Source organism: Aptenodytes patagonicus, chromosome 1, assembly GCF_965638725.1.
Source record: "Aptenodytes patagonicus chromosome 1, bAptPat1.pri.cur, whole genome shotgun sequence".
In the NCBI taxonomy this organism is placed as follows: domain Eukaryota; kingdom Metazoa; phylum Chordata; class Aves; order Sphenisciformes; family Spheniscidae; genus Aptenodytes; species Aptenodytes patagonicus.
Genome location: NC_134949.1, coordinates 44822433 through 44848205, shown reverse-complemented (window position 1 = coordinate 44848205; position 25773 = coordinate 44822433). Strand labels below are relative to the sequence as shown.

Sequence of the window (25773 nt, the reverse complement as noted above, 5' to 3'; positions counted from 1 at the left end):
CCCCATTTAAATCTGAGAATCTTACAGTCTCAATTTATTATTATGTCTCCTTTATTATTCTTTCTAAAATTTGTCCTCTCTGCCTAGGCTGGCTTGATTGCATGCTGCTCCTAAACCAGCTGGGATGAAAGAGTGTGAAATGACAAAAAAAGCATTTTGTGTCAATGCAGGAGCTAAGCATGTTACTTCTGCAGTATTTCACAATTTCCAATATAATGAGGTGTAAGATGCCAGGACTGGAAACTGAACCCTAGTTTAATGCAGCAATGAAGAGCTCTGCCAGCAGACCTGTGCCACTTGGCACATCCTATCTGAGCCTTTGTACTTTTAGGCTAAACTTCTGAAGATCTTCAGACATTGCCTAGCAGCAGTTCTGATCTGAATCTTCCCTTTCTCAAAGCCTCAATGCATTTAAGGCTTTTTTCAACGTGGTGTATATTGCTAGATTCTTGTACTATCACCAGGCAGTGAAGATTAAGAATATATATATATACACACACACACACATATATATTAAAAAAACATTATTAATTTACCTCAGTGGATTCTGCATCAGCTGAGCAAGGACTGGAAAAATCTGAGGCAGCAGGTACACAAGCTACATCATCTGAGGTTTGCACAGCCCAGCTATTTGCAAATTCAGCAATGTCTTCCGTATATTCACCGACTGCATGAAAACATTGGAAGAGCATCCAGGAAAAAAAAATTGTCAACAGAAACACAAAAGACAGCTTGGAAATTTCTGGTAGTTTTTCAATGTGCTCATTACCTCAGTTACAGATCTGTTCAGAGTACGGGTGGTGTAGAAAAATGTTATTTTTCTTTTTTAATTTCAGGTAGTATTTTATACTACATTTACATGAAAAGATTAAAAATATATGACAAGGTTGGGATTTTTTTTAAGTGCAATCACTGACAATTTTATAACAAATACACAAATAAGGACAAACATCATGCATTGAATACTTAAGAAAAAATACATTTCTTTAAAACAGTTTAAGGCTTTCATCATGTTTCACAAAGGTCAGTTAGCACTATTGTCTCCCTCCTTTTCCCTTGCTGCAGAAGAGCCCTGCAACAAACACACCACTACATGCCCAGCTCTCCTCACAGCATGAGCATGGGAGAATTAATGAACAAGATGCATGACTGGAAGTCATGGCAACAGGCTGAGGAAGATACACGAACATACAAGAAGGTTGGCAGTAAAGAAACAGACCCAAACTTTCCATATCTTTGCAGCAAGACCTAAATATTACATTTTCTCTGTGTTCATAAGTACGTTAAAAAGGGTACATTGCCCCAGCCTTGAAGAATCTTACAGTAATCGGTATCTATGCTATGCTTATCTATATCTATGCATGGTTAGGAGATAGGGTATTGAAATGAAATCAGCTACAGTTTTTTTCACAGAGCTGTACTATCCAAAACTTAATCTAACTTCTTCTAGCACAAGATGTACAAAGTTTGACACTCTGCAATGTGGAAAGCCCCCAAGCACACTAAACAGATATTTGTACTTGGATCTCCACAGATAAACAAAGATAAGATCCTAACCACCAGTCTATTTTACTTAAGAGCCAAGGATACTTAAGACATTTCTCCCTCTCTGACAGAATAGTTCTTTATGCAGAAAATCCTTCCCAAACATAAAAAGCTGGGTTTTGGTCTAGAGGTAAACCTGTTGACATAACTCTGCTTCTGCAAAAACATTAAAAACATTTTATTTACATTTTGACATGGCTTGAAAAAAATTTCTAAGTCCTCAAAAAATGCCACAAAATAAAATGTCCTTGAAACAGTTCTATACACAGATACAGCCTTGTATATTGAAGAAATACAAAGATGCCGTTAAAGATGAAGATAAGGAAACAGAAAAGGAGTTTGTTTTTAAACTGTGCTTTGAAATGGATTATTACCTGCCTCTCAGCAACTTATTTATTTGGGGCATTGCAAATAGAGAGCATTCAGACTCTGGAAGACTCAGGATTGATGTAAGAGCTTCCCTTACGCTCTGGGGGGAAGTAGTTTAGCTGGGGGAGATAAACCATCATCCCAAACGATTTATAAGGTTTGGAAACACTTAGAAAAATGTTGCGGCTTAGAAGTAATTTGAAGTAGCAGTCTATTCTTGTGAAGGTATCAGAACTTCGTGCTTTGTATTTGCACAGAGTCAAGGTACCATGTTATACAACTGGTTCAAGGTTAAAATGATTCATAGCACTCTCAATCGTACACGACAATAATACTATCACTTCTGATAAAGAAAAATGCTAGAAGAAATGACGATGGTGAAGAAGTGTAGCTCTGGAAATGAAGAAAGCTAAGAGCTGGAAATCTTCTATAACAGATAATACATTTAAAGATATTGAAATTACTATTTTTTAGAGATCGTGTAAATTAATGATCTCATCCAAACTCCATTTTTCTCCATTGTTACAGATCACAAGTTTTAACTAGTTATTAAACATACTATACTCTGGTGTGCAGAAGTTCATGCATGAAATGGGGAACTTGCTGCTCTCATGGCAGAACAGGTATGAGAAATTTATATTGGGCAGATTTTTAAAGACTATACAAAGATAGGTACACTGCATCTTCCCTCACTTAGAAAGTCAAAAAGCTCCGCTATCAACCATAAAAAATGGGGAAAAACAGAGGAGGGGAAAAAAGTTACAGTGAGACAACTTTTGTGACTTAAGAATATGCTGGGCCATGGGACTAGATTCTCTCAGCAATTAATGGTAACAGTAAAACAGTCCTATCTTTGGTTTTATCAGAGACTGAGAAAAATATTCCTCATATTCTCAAGCTTGTTCTTTTTTTTTTTTTTTTCACATTAGTTGCAAGTAGGACAAAAGTCCCTATAGAGTATTCTCTACATAGACTACAGAATATTCTACCAGCTTTGCAAGTCATCTCTGCCTCAGACGCAGCACTGGGCAACTCCTCATCCTACAGGGTAGTCGGAGGCCCATGATACACCATACCAACAGAGAGATATAAGGAACTCCCTGGCAACAGTTTTGAAATTTACATATTTCAACTAGCATTTTTATGTTGCTCATATAAACGAATGACTCGAGATGGTGCTTTTTCCAAATGTTAATATTTTGGCTCTTCTCTCCTTCTCCCTCCATCCTTAAACATAGAGAAAACCACAAGCATTTGTTTATTTATTTATTATTTGAAGGCACTTTCATCAGCTAAGATAAACATACCCCAAGTGCTTTGCTGAGCAAGAAAAGGCTTAAGCATACATATAAATACTTTCTTGAACTGGGACCTTTTCCCTTAGCATCTTTAACGATGAGGAAAAGTAGAGCAGATATTCTATTCTCTACTGAAATAACTGAAACAGAATTCTGCCTTTTTACAGTATTATATTTAAAGTGAACATGGAAGCTGTTCACACAAGGTAAGGGTGTATTTCTAAGCTATTTACTTACTATTTTGCAGTATCAAGTCATCATATTTATTGCCATTAAAATTCCCACAGAGGCCACAAGGTTTTCCCTTATGATCTTCTGTCAGCTTAATATAAATACCAGAGTTTCCATCCCAAGCAAGAGAAAAGCCAAAGGTAGTCTTCACCAGAATATAGTCAGCCAGTCTCTCAAGGAAAGCATTTCCAACTGTCTGAGGCAACATTAATCTGGAAAAATAAACAGCCTGCTTCAAAGATCTCAGATGAGATGAGGTTAGTGCTAGAAAAATACCACATAAAACATCACCTTCTAACTCGCTAAGTCCTTTCTCACAGGTGTATACAGTCACTTCCATTCAATTCTTCATCATGTTTTTACTATCTTTTCTTCTGTTTCCTTCTCTATATCGACCATCAAAAATGAATGCTTTTCTGCTTTATACCTCTATCAGTTGTACCAATAGTTTGTACAACAAACCAAAAGTTTGTACAACTTTTTCAAAGCCCAGCATGGGCACGTTGAGGAATACGTGATTTCATGAGCATGCTGTGTTGTGCAAGGAGCTATGTGACACTGTGACCACCAGCAGCCCTTCTGGGCACAGGGTCCTCACTGGGTTAGACGTCTGCAAATGGAGGAAATTGCAGTACAGAAAATCCTATTGACCAAAATACTATATATTTTCCTTCTTTGGCCAAAGACCGCTGGACAATAATATTGCAGCACAGATCTAATCCTAATCTTCCAAAGTTGCTTCTGTTGGGATGAACAGCATCACTGTAGCTATCAGTCTCAGGTGCTAACGGCTATAGCATTACATCAAAGGGGATGGCAAGAACACCTTAACAACTCTTTGAAATTTTCTGTACTTTATCAACCAGTAAAACATACTTCTGATAGCCTTGCACTCATCTTTTTACTTATTAAACAACTGGTAAATTTGGGAGTTTGATGTACCTTGAGATGTTTTGTGGAGTTTTTGCCCCAAAGGGGCAAAGGGGACTTAAGATCTTTGATTCAACCAGTTCATACTTGTCTAGAAGTAGATTATGTCTTACATTAAGTACAGCTATGAAGAATAAATAAGGACTGCCTTGTTCAAAATGGTATCAGGATGCACCAAGAATTAGCTACAATTGTCTGATGCAGACTTTGTCTATACAAAGTAGGGATGGGTAACTGTTAGGTTACAGCTGGGAAGTTGAACACAAGTTTCATGTGGGGAGTGTATGCTATCCTCACTCAGGTATTACATCAGCACCAGCACATCTGCTCACACTGGAGCTCTATCAGCCCCAATACAGAACAGCGAGGGATTAATAAAGATATATATCAAATTATTTTCTCTGGCTGGTGTAAAAAGCATCAATTTCCCAAACTCCATGCTATCTTTTTGCAATAAAATCTTAAAACCCACATTAGAACACTTACTTGATTCCTTCTTTTCTTACTTCATGTCCTGAAATAGTTATTTCTTCTAGGTTTGAAAAAAATAAGCTGATGGACCTCTGACAAGTATATACCGAACCATAACAGTGAGGACTGTTATGAACCTTAGAGGTGAAAAATATACACACAATAAGAATAAATGTTTGTTCTCAATAATTTCATGCAATTTTTTATAAACTCATGTATGATATTTTACATTTCTATGCACCAATCACTGAAAGAGCTTTACAGATAAATACTTAGAATATAAAAAAAATCACAATTACAAAGATACGCAAAACTAGAAGTTCACGCTACCAAATACTACTGAGAAATACAAATACAGCAACTGTTTAATAGCACAAAGCATCACAAGATAGTGGTTTAAATACTGGATAAAATACTCAGGTATTTTACGTAGATGAACTTCACACTGTAGTGAGCTATCTTATAACTGCCAACATAGGAGCTTGTTATTTGCACTGAGGAGACACCCCTGTTGTTCTCTTTCTAGAGGTCTGATCTACAAGAGGGGACTACAAACCAATACAAAACCTCAGAGTAATACCAGCATTCTCCATGCCAGCTGAGACTGGCACCAGATGAACTGCAACATGCCTTCCTGAACCACTCAGGATTTGTTGAGATTTTGGAGTGTTCCCATGGATTACTGCAGGCATCTAACTTATGTGGATCTGTTGAAACCCACTTCGCACTGGCTTTCTAGCCCCGCTAATGGAGAAGGGCAGGCTTTTCTGAAGTCTGCCTCTCCCCATTATGCATATATAGCATAGTGAGCCAGGGCATTGGTTTGAATCGCGTATCAGCTTCCGTAGTTTGAACACAACAATGGAAATACAAGTTTCAGTCAGCCAGAGAGAGATTTGCAAAACTGTGGCTCAGATATTGGCAATGTATGACTTCCATGACTGCCCACTACCAGAGAGAGGTGTTAAACAGATCTCGGATGCATGCTTCCAGAAATGAAAACCATGCAACTCCTATCTCAGCATGTCTACAGTTTTATGGCATAAAACTAGATCTCGCACAAAAAATGTGTAATCAGACCTTGGAACAGGCATGATAAGCCATCACTCTTCCTTTTTATAGTTTGGCAAAAAGGAGGGTACCCCTGAAGTCAGACTTCCTTTGCATTCCCAGCCTTCGGCATGGCAGAGTACGACTCGGGCAGGACGGTCCTTTTCCCCAGAGACCACACAGCTTTCGTTGGCCAGGGCATGCTCTCAGGACTTGAAAACTGTGGGTTCAGATTTACTCTAACTGATGATAGGGATATAGGTCTCCAACTTTCTGTGCATATGCTCTAAGCAATTAACTACTACACAGTTTTGAATTAGACTCACATAGTCTAAGTGAGTTTTAAGCACATACCTACCCCAAGGGCTTGAGCAAAACTTCAACAGCTTTCATTAATCTCAGTGGGGCTGAGCCACCCAAACCTATGGGATGCCCTAGACTACGGTGCTTCAAAAGCATGTGAGCTGGTTTTAGACACCACTGAGGAGACAGGGGAATGTGTTGTGAATCTTAGATACCTACCATTATCTAAATAAAAATGTAGACAGAGTTTAGATAGCTCAAATATGACTCCTATGACTATGTGTGTCACCATTCTCTGAGAAGGATGGGAGTTGCATTACCAGTTTACTTGACAGTGCTGTAAAGCTAAATAGATTAGTAACTGGGAAATGTTTTGCCAACATAAGTAATGGAGGCTGTAAAAGTAACTAGAGCTATCGGTTTTGTAGAAAAGATCTGTTGGCAAACACATAATAGTGCTAACACGTACTCGAATTAATCTTCCTACACTGACACTTCATCCTGGAAGTAAAAACCAGTTACTGTCTCTTTGAGTGAAATAAACCAAACCAGGAAAAGCATTAGAGTTTTTACATGTATAAAGAAAATCATAATTAAAGACATCATAAATGTTACTAGTATTGACAGATGGTTTCTATGTAAACCTGGCCCAAGACAGAAACACAATCAAGGAAAATCAAAATAATTCCTGTGTTTTCTTCTCCTCTAGAGAGGTGGATTATTAAAGCCAGAAGGACCATAACGTGAGGATTTGGCAAGGGTCTTGGCTCTCTCTTGCCCAGCCTGTAGTGACTGCAGTGCTTCAACATTACTTAAGACTTTTCTGAGTAAACATTTTCAGTTTTTAGCAAAACATGACATTTGTTCCAGCAATTGAATGTTAGTTTCTCTCTTTCCAGAGCAACTGGAATCCACTGAAATATTGATTCTAGATTTTAATATAATCTTGGGCTTTGTTACAGCATTTTCTGAAAACTCTTAAAAGATCATAGCTGCACACAGAATCCAAAGAATTAAAATGAAATCATGGAAGGAGGATGTAACAGCATCTGTCTATATCCTGAGTGAATAGAAATGGCAGTTTTAATGGCAGATTTATCTTCACTAGATGCCATTATCTGGGCGGAGAGGAGGTCGTGTTTATAAACAAAAACTAGTCCTTGGAGCAGAAATCAGCATCTAGGTCTGCCCTTGCCCCTGCAAGCACTGTGACCACCACAGCTCAGAATTAGGACCCCTCTTGTCCCCTTTCCCCTGCCCAATCACCACCAAACCCCAACCATTGTGTAAAAAGTAACATAATGAGCTCATATGCTCTCCCCACAGTAACCAATAGCCTGAGAAATAGGGCATCTTCCTTCAAAGAGGGTATAGGTTTGAACTCTCCCTGACCCAAAGTCATTAACCATGGATACTCAGCAATTTGAGGAAATTACTAAAAAGAGTGCCTTCCATACATAGGTCAATATGAAGGCTTTTGAGCTGTTAATCTTCTCTGCATGATGTAGAGGTAATCCAAAATTAGAATGCAAATCCCCAGAGGGGACAGAGTTTTCCATGGGCCAGGGAGGCAGCTCCCCGTAACGTGCTGATGGCTGTGAATCAAGGCCCAGTACGCTCAGGTGCCCAGCTATCAGGCAGGTGACAGCTGTTTGCACTTTACTCAGCAACTCAAGTTTTTGTACAATCTGACAGCTAAAGTTTATTGAAGTTTCCAAGGTCTGCTTTAAGACCCACTTTTGCTCCCAGAAAGGAGAGATCAGAGATCCTTTTTAGGATAGGGGACGTAAGAAATACTATTTTTAATATACTGACTCTGTTGATTATCATTTCATCAGTGTTTTGAGTTACTGCACATAGGCTTAGACATTTTCCAGCAGCATAGTCTTATATTTAAGTAAGCAATGCAATGGTTTGATCCATTTATTGTCTCTCTACTTATTTTACTTACGATGAAAGACATATTTATGTGAGCTACAGACGTACTTACCCAAACAGTGTACTGGGGTGCTGGAGTACTGCAGTCTTTTGCAAAAATATAGGAGCAATTTCCTGGGAAGTAGTAGTAGATGCCATCAAATGTTTCAAAATGATACTGTCCCCATGATTTGCAAATCCCATCTCGGTCCTTACCAGTGTTAGGTACTGGAGAGAACACACTGAGTTTACAACAAGCACGATAATCAAAAACTGACAGGTGTCACAGGCAGCTACAAAAGTAAGAGCTCAGAAAGGAAATAAGAGCTTACAAAGGAAATACATAGCAAGGACAAAAGATAACCTCATTTCTTCAACTTTAAATGAAGTCTACTTTTTTTTTAATCTTTAGGCAGCAGTTTTAGTCACATGCGATCATCATAAGTTTTTAATTTGCTTCAGTGGAGACATTTTAATTATAGGTAGAGGCAAGGGATTTAGATCTACTGCAGATCCTGGAAAACAATTCTTCTTGTTGATCCCTACATACAGCAGCTTCCAGAAACCAGTGCATTGAAATAGTTGGTAATTTTATTTGCGGTAAGTCACAGTTTGTTAGAAAAATGCAGTGACTTTTTGGTTGTTCAGCTAACTATAAAAAACCTGGCTAGCTACTGATGTACGAGACAGTGATCTATCTGTTATGGTATCTATGTATCATTACAGCCCAAGTGCTAAAATGTAGGCATTCCTGATGTTGCTCTATATATATCCCTAACGCATATCATTTTAATCCTCTTAGCTACTAGTGGAATGACAGTCCTATTACAGAGGAATCACAAATATGCTGTTAACAGTATTATTTTAAAAACCTGCACCTTAAATCTCACTTGAAGCTGAAACTTGACTCTTTTGGCCCAAAACTTACCAATTTGGCACCTGCTTCCTTGAGCCTGAAATAACTGACAGTCACAGTCACCTGACTCTGTGCAGGCTGCTCCATTAAGGCACTCCTGAGGACATGAACCTGTAAGGAAGCATAGCAGCCTTTTAGTAGATACAGTATTTTGCAAACAGGCTGAGAGATCCACATTAAATCTGTTTATTTTTAAATCATAAGCAGCTATATTAGCTAAGAAAATTAACACCAACAATCTTCAGGTTTTAACATTTACTTAATTTTACCCTTTGTGTTCCTTGGTTAAAAGAGAAGCAAGGTTCTCTCTCGTTTGGTTTGAGACTTGTAAACTAACAAAGGAGCAAAAGGTCAACCTCCTCCCAGCAAACAAAAGGTCAAGTTCCCATGTAAAGAAACCAAATCCCAGCCCTGCTGATCTCGAAATACACAGGACACAGATTATTCTAATTGACTAAATTCAGCACAATTTATACATATGTTCAGCTCCTCCCTCCTAAGCATTACAGCAAAGGGTACATTCAGCTTATAAGCAGCCCAGAATATATAATTTACAAAGTCAAAACCAATCATAAATAACCTTCCCCCCCATGCTAAAAAAAGTCAGTTAAAAGGTTATTTCTGCTTAAGAGGTGACTGAAGTCAGAGACTTACGATTCCATGGGAATGGCTTGTTTCATGTTATAATTAGTAATTGTTTCCAAAAGCAGTTTCATTAAAGGGTTTTATAGTCTGTTTGGAAGCTAAGACCTCACTGTCATCTACTAACCATTCGCTGAGGTGGGTCTGAATCATAGTTCTCCAAAAGTGGAGAAGAAATGTAGTCCCAACCCAAAATTTCATCAGGTTTTGCAGATAGTTGCTTTCCTTCTTGGGGGAGGATTAAAACCCTCGATACAAGCGCTTACAATCTTGCTGACAGAGATTAAAAAGCATTGCAAAATGCAGGAAGTAAATGAAATAAACGGGCCCTTCCACTCCCAATGAAGCCATGGTAAAGCTGCTAGGGACATTAAATGGGAACAAAATGGGACCTTTACAGTAAAGTACACATAGAAGTTACCAACGATTAAGAACATCAGCCTTCACTGTGGAAACTCCCTTCCATGCTTAGTTTTGAATTTTTTCCATTTAAGAATTGCTTTCCAAATATACACAGATACTCTGAAAATACCGACAAAGCAGCAAATACTGTTTATAGAACAGCACTAATGTGGAAAACTTCTTTGTCGTTGTTAGAATTGTGAGCTGTAAAATTACATATATTCAATTACATGGAAAAACACAACAGAAAGCACCTACCCAGGCATACAAATTTTCCAAGAAGGATACCAAAGTTCGGTTGCATACAATGAACTTTTCTGCAAAACAACTTCTGTAACTTGGACCTGCTTTACATGTTTGTACAATGCTTAAAACCCTCCAGGAGCAGCTGCGTGCTCATTGCCTGAGCACCCCTGTCCTTTCACATAACCAGTTACACGCCTCTCAGACATACTTACACCCTCTGCCAAGGCTAGAAAAAGTGGCAGAGAAGAAAAATTGCAATGGAACTAAACTTTAAAAAAAAATAATCAAAGGATTGGCTTAGTCAGCTGTTCAGATTTGGTTGTAAGGCATTATTTTGAAAGTACAATTTTAACAGGTATTTTCCATGATTTAACATGGATAAAAGGAGAAAATGAGACAGGGCAGGGTTTTGTAGGGGACATAATGAGGAGGGCTTCCACAACTCATGGTAACACAGGAGAGCTGGTAGCAAGGCAGCATTTTCAGGACCATCTCTCCTCCTGCGGGTGAGGAGCACGTCACTGACCTCCTGGCAGACTCCGCGTCAAGGGCCCATGAAGGTGCGACCAAGGAGAGGCAGCTTGAATCTGTCAGAGAAACATAAAAGCAAAATCAGGGTGTTTGTGCTTTACAAATGAGCTGATACGATCCTGAGGCCTTGCAGCCTAACATTGGGTTGGGACTTTTAATACAGAAGAGTAATTTGCAGCTCAGCCAGCACACGGCACAGCCCCTTGCGCTGCAGGAGGGATCGGCAGCCTGGGCCAGTGGGGAAGGCAGTGACTGCAGTAACCAGCACAGTGGGGAGGAGAAGCATGGCTTCTGGGGGAATTGGGAAGGATACAGCTGTGCTGTGGGATCACCGCTGGCCTCTTCTCCATGCCCTGCAGTGCCAATGAACCAGCGGGGCTCCACCTGGGAAGTTTTGCATTTACATTTGGAAGGAAGACTGAGGGGACAGAGAGCACTCCTGTCCTTTTCACTTTTTTCAAATACCAATAGTTGGAGAGGTCGAAGATGCAATATCCCTCCATTTTATCCACTCTCTTAACTAATGCTCTGTGCCTCACCCCGATCATCCCACTGTGGCCACTCCAGCTGCTATGGATTTCATGTTCTCCTTGAGATCCTTCAGAATTGCATTTCAGTTCATCCCAAAAAAAAGAGGAGGTGGATCTGCCTGATCTGCTTCCTGTCTTGTTTAGGAACCAGGGAGCATCGGACTATAAGAAGCCCTGGATCTGACCCAGCACTCTGCTACTGCAGCTTGTCACGTCGCATCGTCCCTTCCAAGAACTGATCCCGTTCCAGGCTGAAAGCACTCTGGGGTTTTTGCCCCCACTAGTCTGACTGGAAAATTTACCAGGGTGAAGTGCTGGGTAGTTAACTATTTCCCTCTTACATTTATTCATGGCCAGTTTAAATCCTTTTTTTTTATAAAGCTTGGCCCTTTCACTTAAATAGCTCTTCTTCCCTGTGGTTTTTATTTATTCCCTCTCTGATGTTCTATGAGAAAACAGTTACCCTTCTGTGCTCCCCACAGACGTATACGCCAGCCTTCAGCTGCACGACTAAGCAAAACAAATTGTTTAAGTCTTCGCTGGTAAGCTAATTTCTTTCTTCCCTCCTGCCGCCAGTCATTCTCCATGTCTGGAGTTTGAACTAATGGATCTCAAAGTGAATGGCACTGCGCAAGGAACAGGTTAGGTTAAGTCTTACTAATGCCTCATACAGTGACATAAAAACTTCCCTTTTCCAACTGGAAATACTTTGTGGGATGTATCCAAGTAGCACAATCTCTCTAAAATCAACCTGAAATGGACTGCATCAAATCACCTGGAAGGCCCCTGCACCAAAACTATTCCTGGTCCCCATGACCGTGCACAACAAGACCCATTTCCATTTCCCCTGATAGTTACTCTGAGCCATCCTCCTCAGGAAAGCGGCTTTTGGCCTTTGTGTTATTTCGGGGAGGTAGAGCGTCCTTGCTGCGACAGCACTTGCCTGCCGAAGGCCCTCCTGGGACACCATCAGTCCTGAGGGCCCATTTCCCTCAGAGGCTCAATTCACCTTAGCGCAGCGTTTCACACCAGCTACCTTCTGACTTGGTCAGGAGGCACGTATATCTCAAAGGGACTCGGAGAAAATCATCCATGGTTTGGCTGCAAGCTCCCCGCAAGACCATGAGGAGGGACCGCCTTGGGCTTCCCGCCTGCCCCCATCGAACAGCCCTTGCTTGGGCTCCGTAGCCTAAGACGTGTACCAGCGGGGGAACAAGATTCCCCCATTTACTATTAAATTGCAGCGCAACATTGCCAGAATGCAGTGTTGAGGCAGCGGTGGGCCAGGGCGGTGGGAACCAGGGCCAGGCCGGACCTGCCACCACACCACGTGCGGGAGGGAGCCTTGCCGGTGGTGCCGCCATTGTGCCTGTCACCAAACACTAACAGCTTTCCGGGGCTCTCTGCTCGCCCTCACAAAAGACAGAGGCATCATGGTTTTATTTCCCATGGTGCGCGTCAGTCGGCTCGTCAAGGTGGGTTGCCCACTAGGTGCTTTGCTGAGAGTGAATGAAGGCATGAGGCCACAGGCTCAGGCGGGGGGCGAGCAGGTGGGGAATAGCTGCTCCTCCTCACTGTCCTCCTGTTACCGCAGCCCTTCTCCCCACAAAGGCTCCTTTGTAAGGACGGCAAAGGCCCAGAGCAGGAAAGGGGGAAGGGTTTCCCCTCCCTCCCGCTTTTGGAGGTATAACCTACCTCGGCTGTTACGAGATCTCTTTTCTGCCGAGTTGCATTAAACTCATTTCTGGAAGAAAACAAAAAGGATCTTGTATAATCAAAGGTCCCTGGAGCAACCTGAATAAGCAGCTCCCTGGAGAGAAGTGTTTCTCTCTGATTACCATCACTTTATCAAAGAGGTCTTTCTTGGGTTAACATTTAAAAAGGTGATTTTTTTTTTCTTTTTTTTCCTTTCGTGGTCTCATTTTACAGAATTGGGCAGCACTCCAATCTCTGCTTGGACAGGGAGGTACCTGGAGCTTGTGGGGGACATGTAGATAGGCAAAATAGGCTTACATGATGGGATACAAAATTGTAAAGCGGCTTCGTATTTACTTGACGCTGCGTGTGAGTGGCTGCGAGTTCCCCAAGTGTCATTTGAATATACTGTGATGGTACTTTTAATAGCAAGAAATGACTGTCCAGCTGTAGCTGACTTAAGTTTGTGATTAAGTTTAGAAACAAGGGCATCAAACTGTAAAACATACTTAGTTTTATCAACAGTCCAAGATGGCATATCATTTGACATGCGTGTGTGTTCGCTAGATGTATTAGAGGTCATTAGACATCCAAAGCTATGTCCGACTGGATGCTTCCATTGAAATTGATGGCATAGTTCCCATTTAATTCAATGGGATCAGGAACATTCCCTAGTTTGGGGTTTGTTTGGATTTCAGCTTCTACATGAAAACTTGTATTGAAAATGTTTATTTTAAGGCTGTATAGCACTTACTTTTCTGCGCTTCAAATAGCAGCTAGGATTTTATCATGCAATTAAAACTGTAGAAGGATACTCATTTAATGTATTTTTCCAGTCATGAAAACATGATCTCATCCTGGTTTCATTCCATTATTCCTCTAAGCTCTCTTGAGACCATAGAAGTATAATTTTTCATAAGGACCTTCATTTTTCAAACAGAGGACCCATGCCCTTTATGTAATTTCTTTGGAAAGAGTCGTAAACATTCTGAAAGTGTGTTTTACATCCAACGTACATGTACATGACATTTTACATGTCGAATTCAAGGCTGTATTTTACTTTCTAACTTGCACTGCGTCACACTTATTCATTCTTGTTCTGTTTGTAGGACTTGACAAATAAGGAATAAAAACTTACCTTGAAGTTCTTCTCAAAAGAGAAAGCTTGCAATAAGATCCTGTAGATTAAAAAGTCATCAAGTTAAAATGTTTTTTCTACAGCCTCACTCTGCACTTGGCAAACAACAGTTTGTCAAGTTTAAAACACCACTATTGAATTTTGTTCTTTAATGATCCTAAGTTTTCCAGAGCATCTTTACACGAACTTTTTCGATTTCCAAGGGATGTAGCACTACATGCTTTCCTTTCTGAGAGTTTGATTCTCTCAAGTACTCGTCACCTGCAAGTTTCCACGGTCTCAGTTCCGGTACGTGCTACCATGAAAAAGAGCAAAGAGTTCATAGTTCTTCAGAGGCTCAGAACAAAACTGATAAAATACAAGAGGTGCTCAGAGTATTCCAGAATCAAACTTCCAGGGTGGTTACCTGTAATCATTTTCTGAATGTTACTTGTAAAACTCAATTGAAGTCCACTTAAAATGCTCTAGAGTCCATGCTTTAAAAGAAAAACAAACCAAACAAACAAAAAACACCCTTCTTTCTCATATTGCCTTAGAAATCTTTATAATTGCTGCAGGAAAACTGTCTACAAGATCCATTTGCATTACATAGAAAGTAGGATCGTTTCTATAACCAGAAGAGTGATTATTTACCCTAGCATTCTAAAAATGCTTAAACAAACTGCAGGTGCAGTCTGGTCAAATAAAATCATACCCCGCTGAAAATCATTATATGCTTACTCATCTGGCAATAATGGCAAGAAAGCCAAGAAACTTAAATTTCATTCCTAAATAATTGTTTTGTAACAAATTCAGACGTAAAAATGTATCTTAAAAAAAAAAGTAAGAGCTATATTTTAGTTTCTACACCTGTGAGAGAGAATGGTGATATATAGTTTTCTAACCTGTGTTAAAAAACTTTTTTATTTATGAATTCCAGCAAGGTTCAAAAAAATTGCTTTATAATGATAGAAAAATAAGAAGCCGTATTATTGAAATATTTAGAAAAATCTTTTTAAAAGTTAGTATTATTACAAAAATGGAATAAAGTTCTTACCTTGCAAAGAGGACAGCAGTGAATGAAGCAAGAATATACTCCACGGTATCATTAAATTGAGCTTTCCCACAACGTTCATTTCAGTATAACTTAGTAATAGGAAATTTATCCAAATTAATGGCTTTGATTACGATGGCATCTTAGAACTGTGTATTTCTACAGTGTGTTTAAATCCTCTAAAAGTTAGATAGTTGGATGCATTATTTCAAATAATGCAATGCAAAAAAGGAAAAGAAAAGGAGACATCAAGCTTGGTAGCTACATACACCTTCAGGAGCTTTGCAAGCGTTGCATGCAACTTTCTGGCTGCATGTCTCTCATTGGTAATGCATGGTAACTCCTCAGCAGAGTCTGTATTAGTTACACTTTCACCAGACCTGCGAGTATTACTCCTCTGTTGAATTGAATCGGCCCTTTATAACATAGCAGACAATGACATAGAAATGTTGCCATGTCACGATGGTTTGAGACTTCCTTCAGTCGTCACACACCTTTGTGTGCTTTGAGACTTGCACTGAGTGCTGCCCTTTACTGCTTATTACAGTGAAATATTTTTGCAAGACCCTGCAATGATGCTACTGTATGAATTATAACCAGATGGTCTTAGAGATTAACATATTAACGTTCCTTATCTGTTCTAAAAGGAGAGATGTGAACTTCCATTAAATAATACACCTGGATTTTTAAGAATATTTTAGATACATTTTTGTGTATAATTTGCTTCTATCACAAAAGAAGGCTTCGCAGAGGATAATTATATTTCATTTTTAATAAAACATGTTATGAAAATTTCATATTAGCAAAAAGGAGAAAGAAGTCAACAGGGCCAATGGGTTTTGTTTCTAATTTTCATTAAAATACAAAAATATAATTTCAGCAAAATTAAAAATGATCATATTTAAAGATAGAAAAATCTTACCTGCTTTACCCTAACATTAACAGAATCATTAAAAAGTGCAGTTTTAAAGACACATATAATGCTAATTGAAACTGCTACTACTCATTTTATTTTGCGAAGCCTATCTTTTGCCTAACCCTCCATTCTTCCTAGGATGTGCTTTGTGAGACCCCCTGCGCATGCTACAGAAGGTGGGTTTGGACCAGAATAAAATTCAGAAGTTGACAGCCTGTCTCGGGTAGAAGTTCTCCCATCATTTCTTCTAGCCCTTTCTCTTCCCCACTCCCCAGCTGGATGAGAAGAGAAGGCAAAGGAAAACACAACCTCTCCAGCCACAGACGAAGACAAAACCCTGTGTCCATCTAGCAGCCAACAGTACTCATGCAGGTTCAGGATCACTGGTGGCCCAAGGATACTTACTGCAAACTGGTATATGTTATAACACTACACTGTGTTTGGAGTGTTGCTTAAGAATTATTTTTATTACTGTTGGATCTGAGAAGCTGGCATTCACATAATTCGCATTTCAAGAGGTTTTCTGCTTTGATTTTGCTTCTGACTAGCTATGGGCTGGTCCCATGGACTGGCTGCTTATCTGCAGCTGGACTGCATCTCCCAGCGTAGTTTCGTCTGCTCCGTGTGGTCCAAAACCACTCCAGACTGCAAACAGAAGCAAAAGAAGCGAGTTCCTGATCCAAATTAACACACTAGTCACAGACTGTGAACTACTATGTGGGCATCTATCTTATAGGAGGAGGCAGAGGCTACTCAACATTTCACCCTTTCATAAACCTACTCTTAGAGGACAATGCCTTAGGTTGCTCTCAAGCTGAGATGAACCCAAGCATTAGAGATTCCAAATTCCATTACCAGTCTCCGTGTTACCTTACTTTCAAGCTAAGTCTGGTTTAGAAACTGTTTCAAACTCTTATGAGAAATTGGGATTCTTCCCTTCTTCAAGACCATATTTCACACCATGCTTCATATGCAGCTTCACAAATAAATCTTTCCATTAATATAAATGAATTCTTTTGGTTTAACAGAAACTATCAAAAATAACCTTTTTTTTTTTTTTTAACAATTTTTCTATAGCAAAGTTCAGGGAATATTTGGTGCATGTTACTATTTCACGGTTGTTTAACTCCTAATATTTAAAAAGTAGGCCAAGCCTCATCAGCTGCAAAGGGGCTTTGTAACAGTTAGAGCAACAGGTTTCATTAGGTCTGGATATCTCCACTCAAGGCAGGGTAGGAAACAGCACAGTCCCAAGCACATGAAGGATGTTAGCTAATAAGGGAAAAGAATTATTCAGCCAAGTACACTGAACTGTAACTCAGAGGACTATATTAAGAAAGAGATTAAAAAAATGAATCAAATTATATCGAGGCAACGACACACATTATCTACACAAGAAGTAGAATACTCACAGATTGGGACTTCTGAAAAGTTTGAACAGAAAAAATGCATTAGCAAATAATCACTTTTGTAAGAAAACAAACACAATACAGAACACACTGGTCCATACTTTAAAAATGCTAGTGTTACATTTTTAAGTTACAGATTTTTCTTTAAAAATAAAATCTAAACATTTCAATGTTAATATATTTATTACAGTCAAAATTAATTTGCCCCAAATTTTCCAACATAACATTTGAGATGACTTAATTTTCTATACAGGTTACACAGTTTATCAGGATTATAAACCATGGGAGAGAAAATAATTGCTTTCAGTGCCACGGGTACAAGCTTGCCCTGGTTTGGAATTGGATCCCCCGTCATCATTAACAAAACATGGTGCTTTTTAGAGCTCACACTCCAGCCTTCATTGAACTGGTATTTTCAACGAAGAGTTCAAGTGAGGTCACATTTTGATGCGCGCACCTGATCTTCCTAAGCATTAGCATCAGTGAAACTAATGAAAGAGCTGGACAATACGAGGTTAGGGGCATTTCTTCTTTTCCAAGAACCACCTCCACAGATGCTGAAGAACCTCGCTAGGGGCTTGAAGATCCAACTGTCATTATTTCTCTGTGGAAGTGTGTCCCTGGCCAGAGCGGATGCTCAATGACAAGAGCTTGATTGCCATCCCTGCAGAATCAGGACATCAGGAAAGGAAACATTTGTATGAACAGGTTTTCTCCTTACACCTTCAAACTTCACGGTAGTTACGCTTCCCCAGTGAAGTTAAGCCCTCTAGTGGGTGATCAGTAAGTAACTGTTCAGAATAAAAATCTTCAGCCACCCAGGCAGACACCAGCCCGATTCCATGAACGTTTCTCATTTAGAAAGCAAGTCTGTGGGGATGACATCACTCTACAGGATTAATGGGGCATTTTTATAGGATCAGAGTTCAGTTCAGAAAGCATTTTTATTATGCTAAGAGCCTTTTGGTTGAAGAAATGACATGCAGATATCATCTCTGGATATATTAGTAGCAATGCGAGTTTTATTTTCAGCATTTCCATAAAAGAACAGCAAAACAAAAATCCCCAATTGCTGCAAGCTGTTCTGTGGGCAGAAAAACTGATACATCAGGTTTCCCGCTAACTGCAAAATCCACCCCTAAGGTTACTGGCATCAGGTATTGCACCTCCCCCTGCCTCCCTGAGTTTCACGCCACAGTAATTTTGTGTCCTCTCTTTTTCCCGGCATCTGACTGCTCTAACAACTAGGCAAGAATCAGTTTTGGACACGCCACGGCACAGGGTACGTATGTGCCAACTGGCAGGCCAGTACACATTTCCGAAGCAATGAGTGAGCCGTTGCTTTTCAGTCACCGCATGAGCCAAACAACTAAAAGGATTATTTTTCCTCAGCTGAAGCTAATTAACATCTATCAAGATGCCAGTTTTCACAAAACTCACAGGAATTCAAGTAATCAAATTTGAAGTTAGCCCTGCATAGCATCTTTTCCTTAGAAAGCCAGGCTAGGAGGCAGAACATCGCAGTTTTCAGCAGCCCAAGAGCAACTCTACTACAAGGTAGAAACTCTGAGGAACTCACTGGACGAGAAATGGGTCAGATCTAAGGGTGCAGAAAGGGGGGACTGAGGAAAGCAAACTATGCATCTTGCCAAAGAGACAGCAAGTGTCTGGAATAGAATATCTCATTCACTTAGTGTAAGACAAAAAATCCTGGTATGTAAACTGGCAATAGAATATACAGCAGTCCCCTCCATTTCAATGGGAGTGTGAGGGCTTTGAATAAGTGTTCTACTTCTATTCAGGTCATGTAATGCAGTATTTTGTGGCAGACGCTGACAGCTAAAATGGGAGATGGATGAAGAATTCCTTTTCAGAAGGAATTTGTTCAAGTTACACATTTAACTCTTGAATAACTACACTTCAGTGAAGATGCCTTAAATGCCTTTCTACAGAAAAAGCAGAAACATCACAACAAATCATAGAATCATAGAACAGTTTGGGTTGGAAGGGACCTCTAAAGGTCATCTAGTCCAACCCCCCTGCTGTGGGCAGGGACATCTTCAACTACATCAGGTTGCTCAGAGCCCCGTCCAACCTGACCTTGAATGTTTCCAGGGATGGGGCATCCACCACCTCTCAGTGTAAAAAATTTCTTCCTTATATCTAGTCTATATCTAACCCACTTTAGTTTAAAGCCATTCCCCCTTGTCCTGTCGCAACAGGCCCTGCTAAAAGTTTGCCGCCATCTTTCTTACAAGCCCCCTTTAAGTATTGAGAGGCTGCAGTAAGGTCTCCCCAAAGCCTTCTCTTCTCTAGGCTGAACAAATATTAACATTTATAGAAAGCCACGAGCACCATTTTATCTAAACTAGAGCAAAAGGGCAAAATTGTACTATTCTTTCCAATTCCCCAACCCAACTCACAAAGGAAGCTGGTTTAACTTTGTGTTGACTGGGTACGCTGAAATGACCTACCGTTAAACAAGTGAGAGAAGAAATACCGCATTAATAGAAAGCCCAACAAAAATCTCAAGGATCAAGGTGCTCCTATAACAACTTCACTATTGGTGTACAATGGTAGACACAAAAATAGCAGGCTTTGAAAGCAATACAGCAGAAGCTAGGCTCTCAGTTGCTTAGTCTCCAATGTTTCTTCCAGTTCCTCTCCAAATTGGTTTTCAAACATAGGAAAACAACAGTCCAGGACTGTTCCCATGCTTGGTGGGTCAGCTCACATCCAAGGCCTCAATTACTTACAACTCTTCCAAGGGACAGAATTAGCCTTTCCAGCAGCCTTTTCTTGGCACATCCCATGTCTTAATCAGAACTTTACCCTTCTTTTGTCCCCGGGAGATCACTTCCAGAACGAAAATCTTCAGTTTCAATGAACGAGAAGCTGGAACTTCCCCAACATTTCATGTTTGATGCAAACACACCCTAGCTAGACCTTTGAAAATTAGTCATATTTTCAACTCCAGGTTTTTCCCGCTTACTTCTCCAAGGTCTTCAAATTGCCTCACCTAGCTCATGACATAAGCAACTGTCTTGACTTCCACAGGGATTTTTCTTTTTATTAAATCATTTAACGTTGTTCTCCAAGTCTACATCCCTCTGTGCTTGTACTGTGTGAACACGTGGTTGAAGGATGAGTAATTTAGACCCAATCTTATTTGTAACACCAAATCCTTTTTACATTTTACATTTACAAAATACTATTTTTGAAACAGAATATATGGGGTTTGTTATTTGAAGAAAAAAAGTTTCCTACATTTAGACATACTAATCCAGAAAACTCGTCTCTGTATTATCTGGTATGGCAAGAGTCCAATAAGCCTCCCTCCCCTGCCCCCATAATTACTTTGGTTTTGACAACGTAAACTTTAAATACAAACTTTAGAACAGCTGCCTGAATACCCACTTCAGCACTACGTTGAGGGAGTTACCCTCAAGGGGATAAATTCCTTGCCACTAACTACTAAGCAAGCACAAACAAAAGCAGTTTGTGCAGACGGACAGTACTCATTGCCATATAGTATTCCACAGCGGTGTTCAGAACTTCACTCTCAGTGTGGTATTTCAGGTGAATATTCAAGGACAAGAGAAGTCCTTTGCAGGAACACGAACTGCCAGCGCTGAAGTGTATGCGGAAAGCTGCTTAATATGCCGCGTTACGCTAGGACGGCATACTAAAGCAAGTCACATAACACACGATATACAAGTTACCAGCTAGGAGTCAGATCCACACTCTCGTGCATTATGGACTGTCTGTAACCAGGCTGAGACAGACGTTGTCACGTGGGAAGAACGTGGGCTACTCACGTCGGTCCACACCACCATGAAGAGTGGCCATCCAGGTACTGGAAAAGGTCCACCTTTGTTTAGATTTACCAGAAAGGCGAAGATTGAACTCCGCTTTAGTGAACTGCTACACTGTTGCACATACCCACAAAAAACAGGATGTAAGCCTTCTTTATGTTCTGATAACCACATATTCATCATCAGGAAAAAGCTTTTCTTTATTCCCAAGACCCTATCTATCTAGACTGACTTACTATGAAAGGATAAAAAGAGAACCGCCAGCAGCCCTCTGATTTTACCTTCATACCAATCCATTTGTCTATCAATCTTAACACACAGTGAAAAATCTATTTACCCACATAGAAAAACGCAGTTTAGAAACATGAAATGTATCAAATTCTCTTTATGTTTATTGACTGTCACATGACTGTAGAACAGTTTTAACGGTAAGACTTCTGGTAGCGCGCACGAGCACCAGGTCCTCCAAATTTCTTGGATTCACAACGGCGAGGATCTGCCACTAGCAGAGTCCTATCATACTGGATTAGAATATCCTTGATCTCTTTCTTGGAAGCTTCATCAACATCTGTTAAAAAAAAAATTTAAAAAAAAAATCTTCAGTTTAAGAAGTTTCACATGGAACAAACCCATATTAACATTTTTTGCACCAAAACTACCAGAAGCCATACATTTCCACTTAAGGCTAATACAACAATCAAAACAACTTACATTTTTGATAGTAAGCCACCAATGCTTTGGAAATAGCTTGACGGATAGCTGTTAAAAAAAGATAATGGATCAGTAAGGATTGCAAATGTATTTAAAACTTAAACACAAAGTGCCAGTTATCTGAGAAACTTGCTGCCTTGTTTTCTGCCAGATTGTCCTTCCCCTCCTTAATCTCCCCTCCCACATACTCCACGTGAGCTTTACTTTGGCAAATCTGAAGAAATCTGTGCCAAGAGGCCACCCGCAGTTCACTTGTTGATTTGACAACTGCCAGCTAGCCAAGGAACTGTACAAAGGCAGTCCTGATCACCTTCTCTTCAGAGTACTAACGTAGGTTCATCTTCTACCTACAAGCAGTCAACTTTCAAAATCCTTAGAAACACAATCCTCCGAAACACCTGTGCTTTTCAACAAGGATAAAATTGATCGGTGTGTTCAAAGACTAAGGAGGCAAAAGGGACAATAGGATGGTATGAGCAGTTCTTCTAGCATATCTCAATAAAGCAAGACTGTAGCATAGTAACACAGGAATCAGAACTCAAACCAGGAGTACGGGCATAACCGTAAAGATTTTGTTAGGCTGTTATCTGTCAGAATGTGAAGATCAGGACTTTGGTGAAAATCTGAATTTTCTGAAAAAATGAATGCAGTCAACTTTGAGACTGAAAAACGTCGCTGCTCTTCATGCAGCTTCAGCTCCGCTTCACTAACCTATACCCGAACTGTAACAGCAGAGCAAATCTACCATTTGTAAAGAGCAACTCTATCAACAGCTAATGCAAGTACGTTCTCAATCTGCTCTGCAAGGGAAAAAACTACCTAGCTTTGCAGGTCAGCTGAAAGATGCTTCTGAACAACATGGAAATTTAGAACTAAAGGTAAAATTTCTAATAATAAATCCCCTTTTCCCCTCCCAAAATCTTTCTGCTCAGCTCCGCTTCAACTGCCCTGTCACACTGCAAGACGCAAAGATCATTTCCTCATATTTCCTCAGAATTTCAACAATTTATTCTAGATGTTATAGCTCTGCACATAAAATATAACCCATAAGCCCTTAATAATAAGTGAAAAAGAAACAGAACATCGAGATGTGCAAGTTACTATTCTAAACTCAAGCCTCGTAAGTATGTGGCTTGACTTGTTCTAGCCCACACCGAAGATCCCCCACAAAATCGTACCGTAGATTTGTGCTACATGGCCACCACCCTTTACACGGACTCTGATGTCAACACCAGCAAACCGTTCCTTCCCCAGGAGGAGGACAGGTTCAAGCAGCTGAGAAACAAAACGCAGTAAGAAAATTCACTTGTGATCAGAGACAACAAGGATTTGAGCCTGCAGTAGGTTTACCAAATGTGAAGTTATCAAATGTTCTGAAAAACGGAGCCTTGATTTTACAAGCACACACCCAAGTTAAGCACACCTCTTGCAGAGTTCTTTGACATCTACTACTACTGTTGTAAAATAAACTTACTGAAGTCTTTTTTTTTTTTTTTTAAAGTTTCAAAAACCTTAATAGCAAAGCGTATGTACACGGGAATTAAGAGCAAAGGAATAGCTTAAGCAGAATGCCATAATTACAACAGCACTAGAAAAATAAATCAAGTTATTAAAATTGAAGATCTGAAGTAATTTGTGGGTGGTTTTGTCCACTATTTATTACACTTTATATTTATCTAGTCAGTTTTAGATTCTCTCAGCAGTATTCAAACAGCTACTGTGTTAAGCCCTAAAGAATCTTTTTAAAAGGAGGGGTGTAAGTCACCCATTTCAATTTAAAAAGCGGATGTGAAGTGCTGAAAATACTTCACGTTACATTAATACACATTAATCCAATTAAGGGAAAAAACCCCACCCCTCCCAACAAGACAATCATAAAAAGACAGTTTTCTGAATTTTCGTAACAGTGTCTACATTTCAAGTGATCAGGTAACACACAACCAAAAATTTAGTACTGTCAATAGGGCAAGCAATTCTTCTCCACCGCCAAGCAATTATCTGCAAAATAGTATTTTAATATCCAAGGGTGGTGGGGGAGGCTGGATGGATGCTTACTTTATACTGCAGAGTTCTGGGCTCAATCATTTCCAGAGGTCTTCCATTCACTTTAATGAGGCCATTTCCCCTCTTGCAGTGGGCAACAGCAGTTGCTGTTTTCTAAAAAGCCAAACGTGTATTAGTGCAGCACCTCATTTTTGCACTAGTGAATTTCTATTCAATTTTAACAATCTAAAAGTCTTAGTTTCATGCTCAAGATTAACATCTCACACTAAACAAAACCATACCACTCCTTTCATTCTCAGGCATTCACTCAAAATCTTAAGGCACCATCTTAAAAAAATTATATTTAGTTTATAGTTATAAATGCTATATAGTTATAACATTTAGTTATAAATAAGGGAAAGATACCCTCTCCGTTCTGCAACACGGTATTTTTGTGGCTCATTTCCCCACAAGAGCCCGTTACCGAGAATTAGTCCAGCCGCTGGATCCCAGCAGTAGGGATTTATCTTTATTTTCCCACCCCCACCACCGGGTAACGTGGCTCTCGGACACCGGCAATGTTGACCCAGGCCCCTACGGCCTGAGGACGACGGCCGCTCACGAGTACTCCCGAGAGAGAGGGCAGAGCTCCGACCCAGAGGACCCGGGCCCACTCCCGAAGAGAGCTAATCTTTCCCCCCACTTCCGCACGGCCCCGGGGGCACGACGCGCTCCGGCACCTACGGAGCAGGACACGTGGCTGCCGAGCAGGCCTCGCCACCGCTGGCCTTCCAGCCCCGCGCAGGGCCCTGGCGAGGAGCCGGCGCCGCTGCTCCCGAGCTGGGGCCGAGAGACCCCGAGCGCGAAAGGCCACGGGGCGCGGCCCGGACCGAGAGCGAGGAGGACACGGAGCGGGCCGCGGCGCCCCGGCCTCACCTTCCGCCCGAAGACCTGGACGCTCTGCAGGGGGCCCTTGGCCGGCATGACTGCTCCTGCAAGAGAGAGGGAAGCGGCGTTAGCGCCGACCGAGGGAGAGGGCGCGAGCAGGGCGGCAGAGGCCGGAGCCCCCCGGGCACTCACCCTCCCGTCAGCGGCGGCACCGGGAAAAGGCCGAACGGGGCTTCCCAGCCTCTGCTCAGGGGCAGCCGAGCCGCAAAGCGCAACGCCGTCTTCCGGCAGTGCGACAGAGCGCCCGTCTGCGCTTTGCGGCACCCCGGAGGTGGGCGGGCGGGCGGGCGCGTCCTTTCCGTTAATCGCCGTCCTTCGGGCCGGAGGCTCCGCGCGGCGCCCCAGGGAGGGGAAGAGGGTGGGCGGGCGGGCGGGCCGGCTGACTGGCCCCTGGCGGGGCACGGCGGAGGGGCCGTGCTTCTGTTTCTCCGGCTCCTTCTGGCGGGGCTGTGTCTGCCGCCTCCCCGCTGGCAGAGAGGCGTGGCCCCCGGGCCCTGCGGCCGGCTAGCCGGGGAGGTTGGATAGGCGCTGGGGAGGGTTAAAGGGGGTCGACCGGGCCTTTTGTAAGGCATGGAGCTGGGGCACGCTGTGCCCGCACGGTCACCCCCTCTCTTGCCCCCCTCCTCGGTTTTGCTCCGGGATTTTTGTTGTGGGTTTGTGGAGTTTTTTTAAGTTGCTTTCGTTGCACACAGAATTACCTCACTTTCTGCTTTTTCTGTAAAGGGATGTTAAAGGGAGTCCCGT

General features: G+C 41.2%; 2 protein-coding genes across 2 annotated transcripts in view; both read right to left on the bottom strand.

Annotated features, from left to right (window-relative positions):
* OTOGL (otogelin like) overlaps window positions 1–15329 on the bottom strand; it is a 97190-nt gene extending 81861 nt beyond the window's left edge. Inside the window, exons 1-9 of the mRNA XM_076328578.1 lie at window positions 15251–15329; window positions 14215–14254; window positions 13077–13125; window positions 10847–10907; window positions 9043–9141; window positions 8188–8342; window positions 4860–4981; window positions 3450–3655; window positions 537–667 (exon numbers count right to left, since the gene is read on the bottom strand). Of these exons, the coding sequence (XP_076184693.1) occupies window positions 537–667; window positions 3450–3655; window positions 4860–4981; window positions 8188–8342; window positions 9043–9141; window positions 10847–10907; window positions 13077–13125; window positions 14215–14254; window positions 15251–15329 (942 nt within the window). The remainder of the gene's footprint in view (window positions 1–536; window positions 668–3449; window positions 3656–4859; window positions 4982–8187; window positions 8343–9042; window positions 9142–10846; window positions 10908–13076; window positions 13126–14214; window positions 14255–15250) is intronic.
* A 6428-nt stretch (window positions 15330–21757) lies between these two features.
* Window positions 21758–25238, bottom strand: RPS16 (ribosomal protein S16). The gene is made up of 6 exons (XM_076333584.1): window positions 25162–25238; window positions 25018–25073; window positions 24154–24255; window positions 23277–23373; window positions 22099–22146; window positions 21758–21955 (listed from the first exon to the last, which is right to left on the bottom strand). The coding sequence occupies exons 2-6, from the start codon at window positions 25063–25065 to the stop codon at window positions 21810–21812; spliced, it is 441 nt and encodes a 146-aa protein (XP_076189699.1). The 5' UTR covers window positions 25066–25073; window positions 25162–25238; the 3' UTR covers window positions 21758–21809.
* Between the last annotated feature and the right edge of the window lie 535 nt (window positions 25239–25773).

Bases quoted from the DNA above. Each gene is read 5' to 3' on its own strand.
- RPS16 (XM_076333584.1), bottom strand. From the start codon at position 25,065: ATGCCGGCCAAGGGCCCCCTGCAGAGCGTCCAGGTCTTCGGGCGGAAG. The intron at 24,256-25,017 runs GTGAGGCCGGGG...TTGGCTTTTTAG, and splicing joins TCCAGGTCTTCGGGCGGAAG to AAAACAGCAACTGCTGTTGC. The intron at 22,147-23,276 runs GTACGATTTTGT...TTTTTTTAACAG, and splicing joins CCATGTAGCACAAATCTACG to CTATCCGTCAAGCTATTTCC.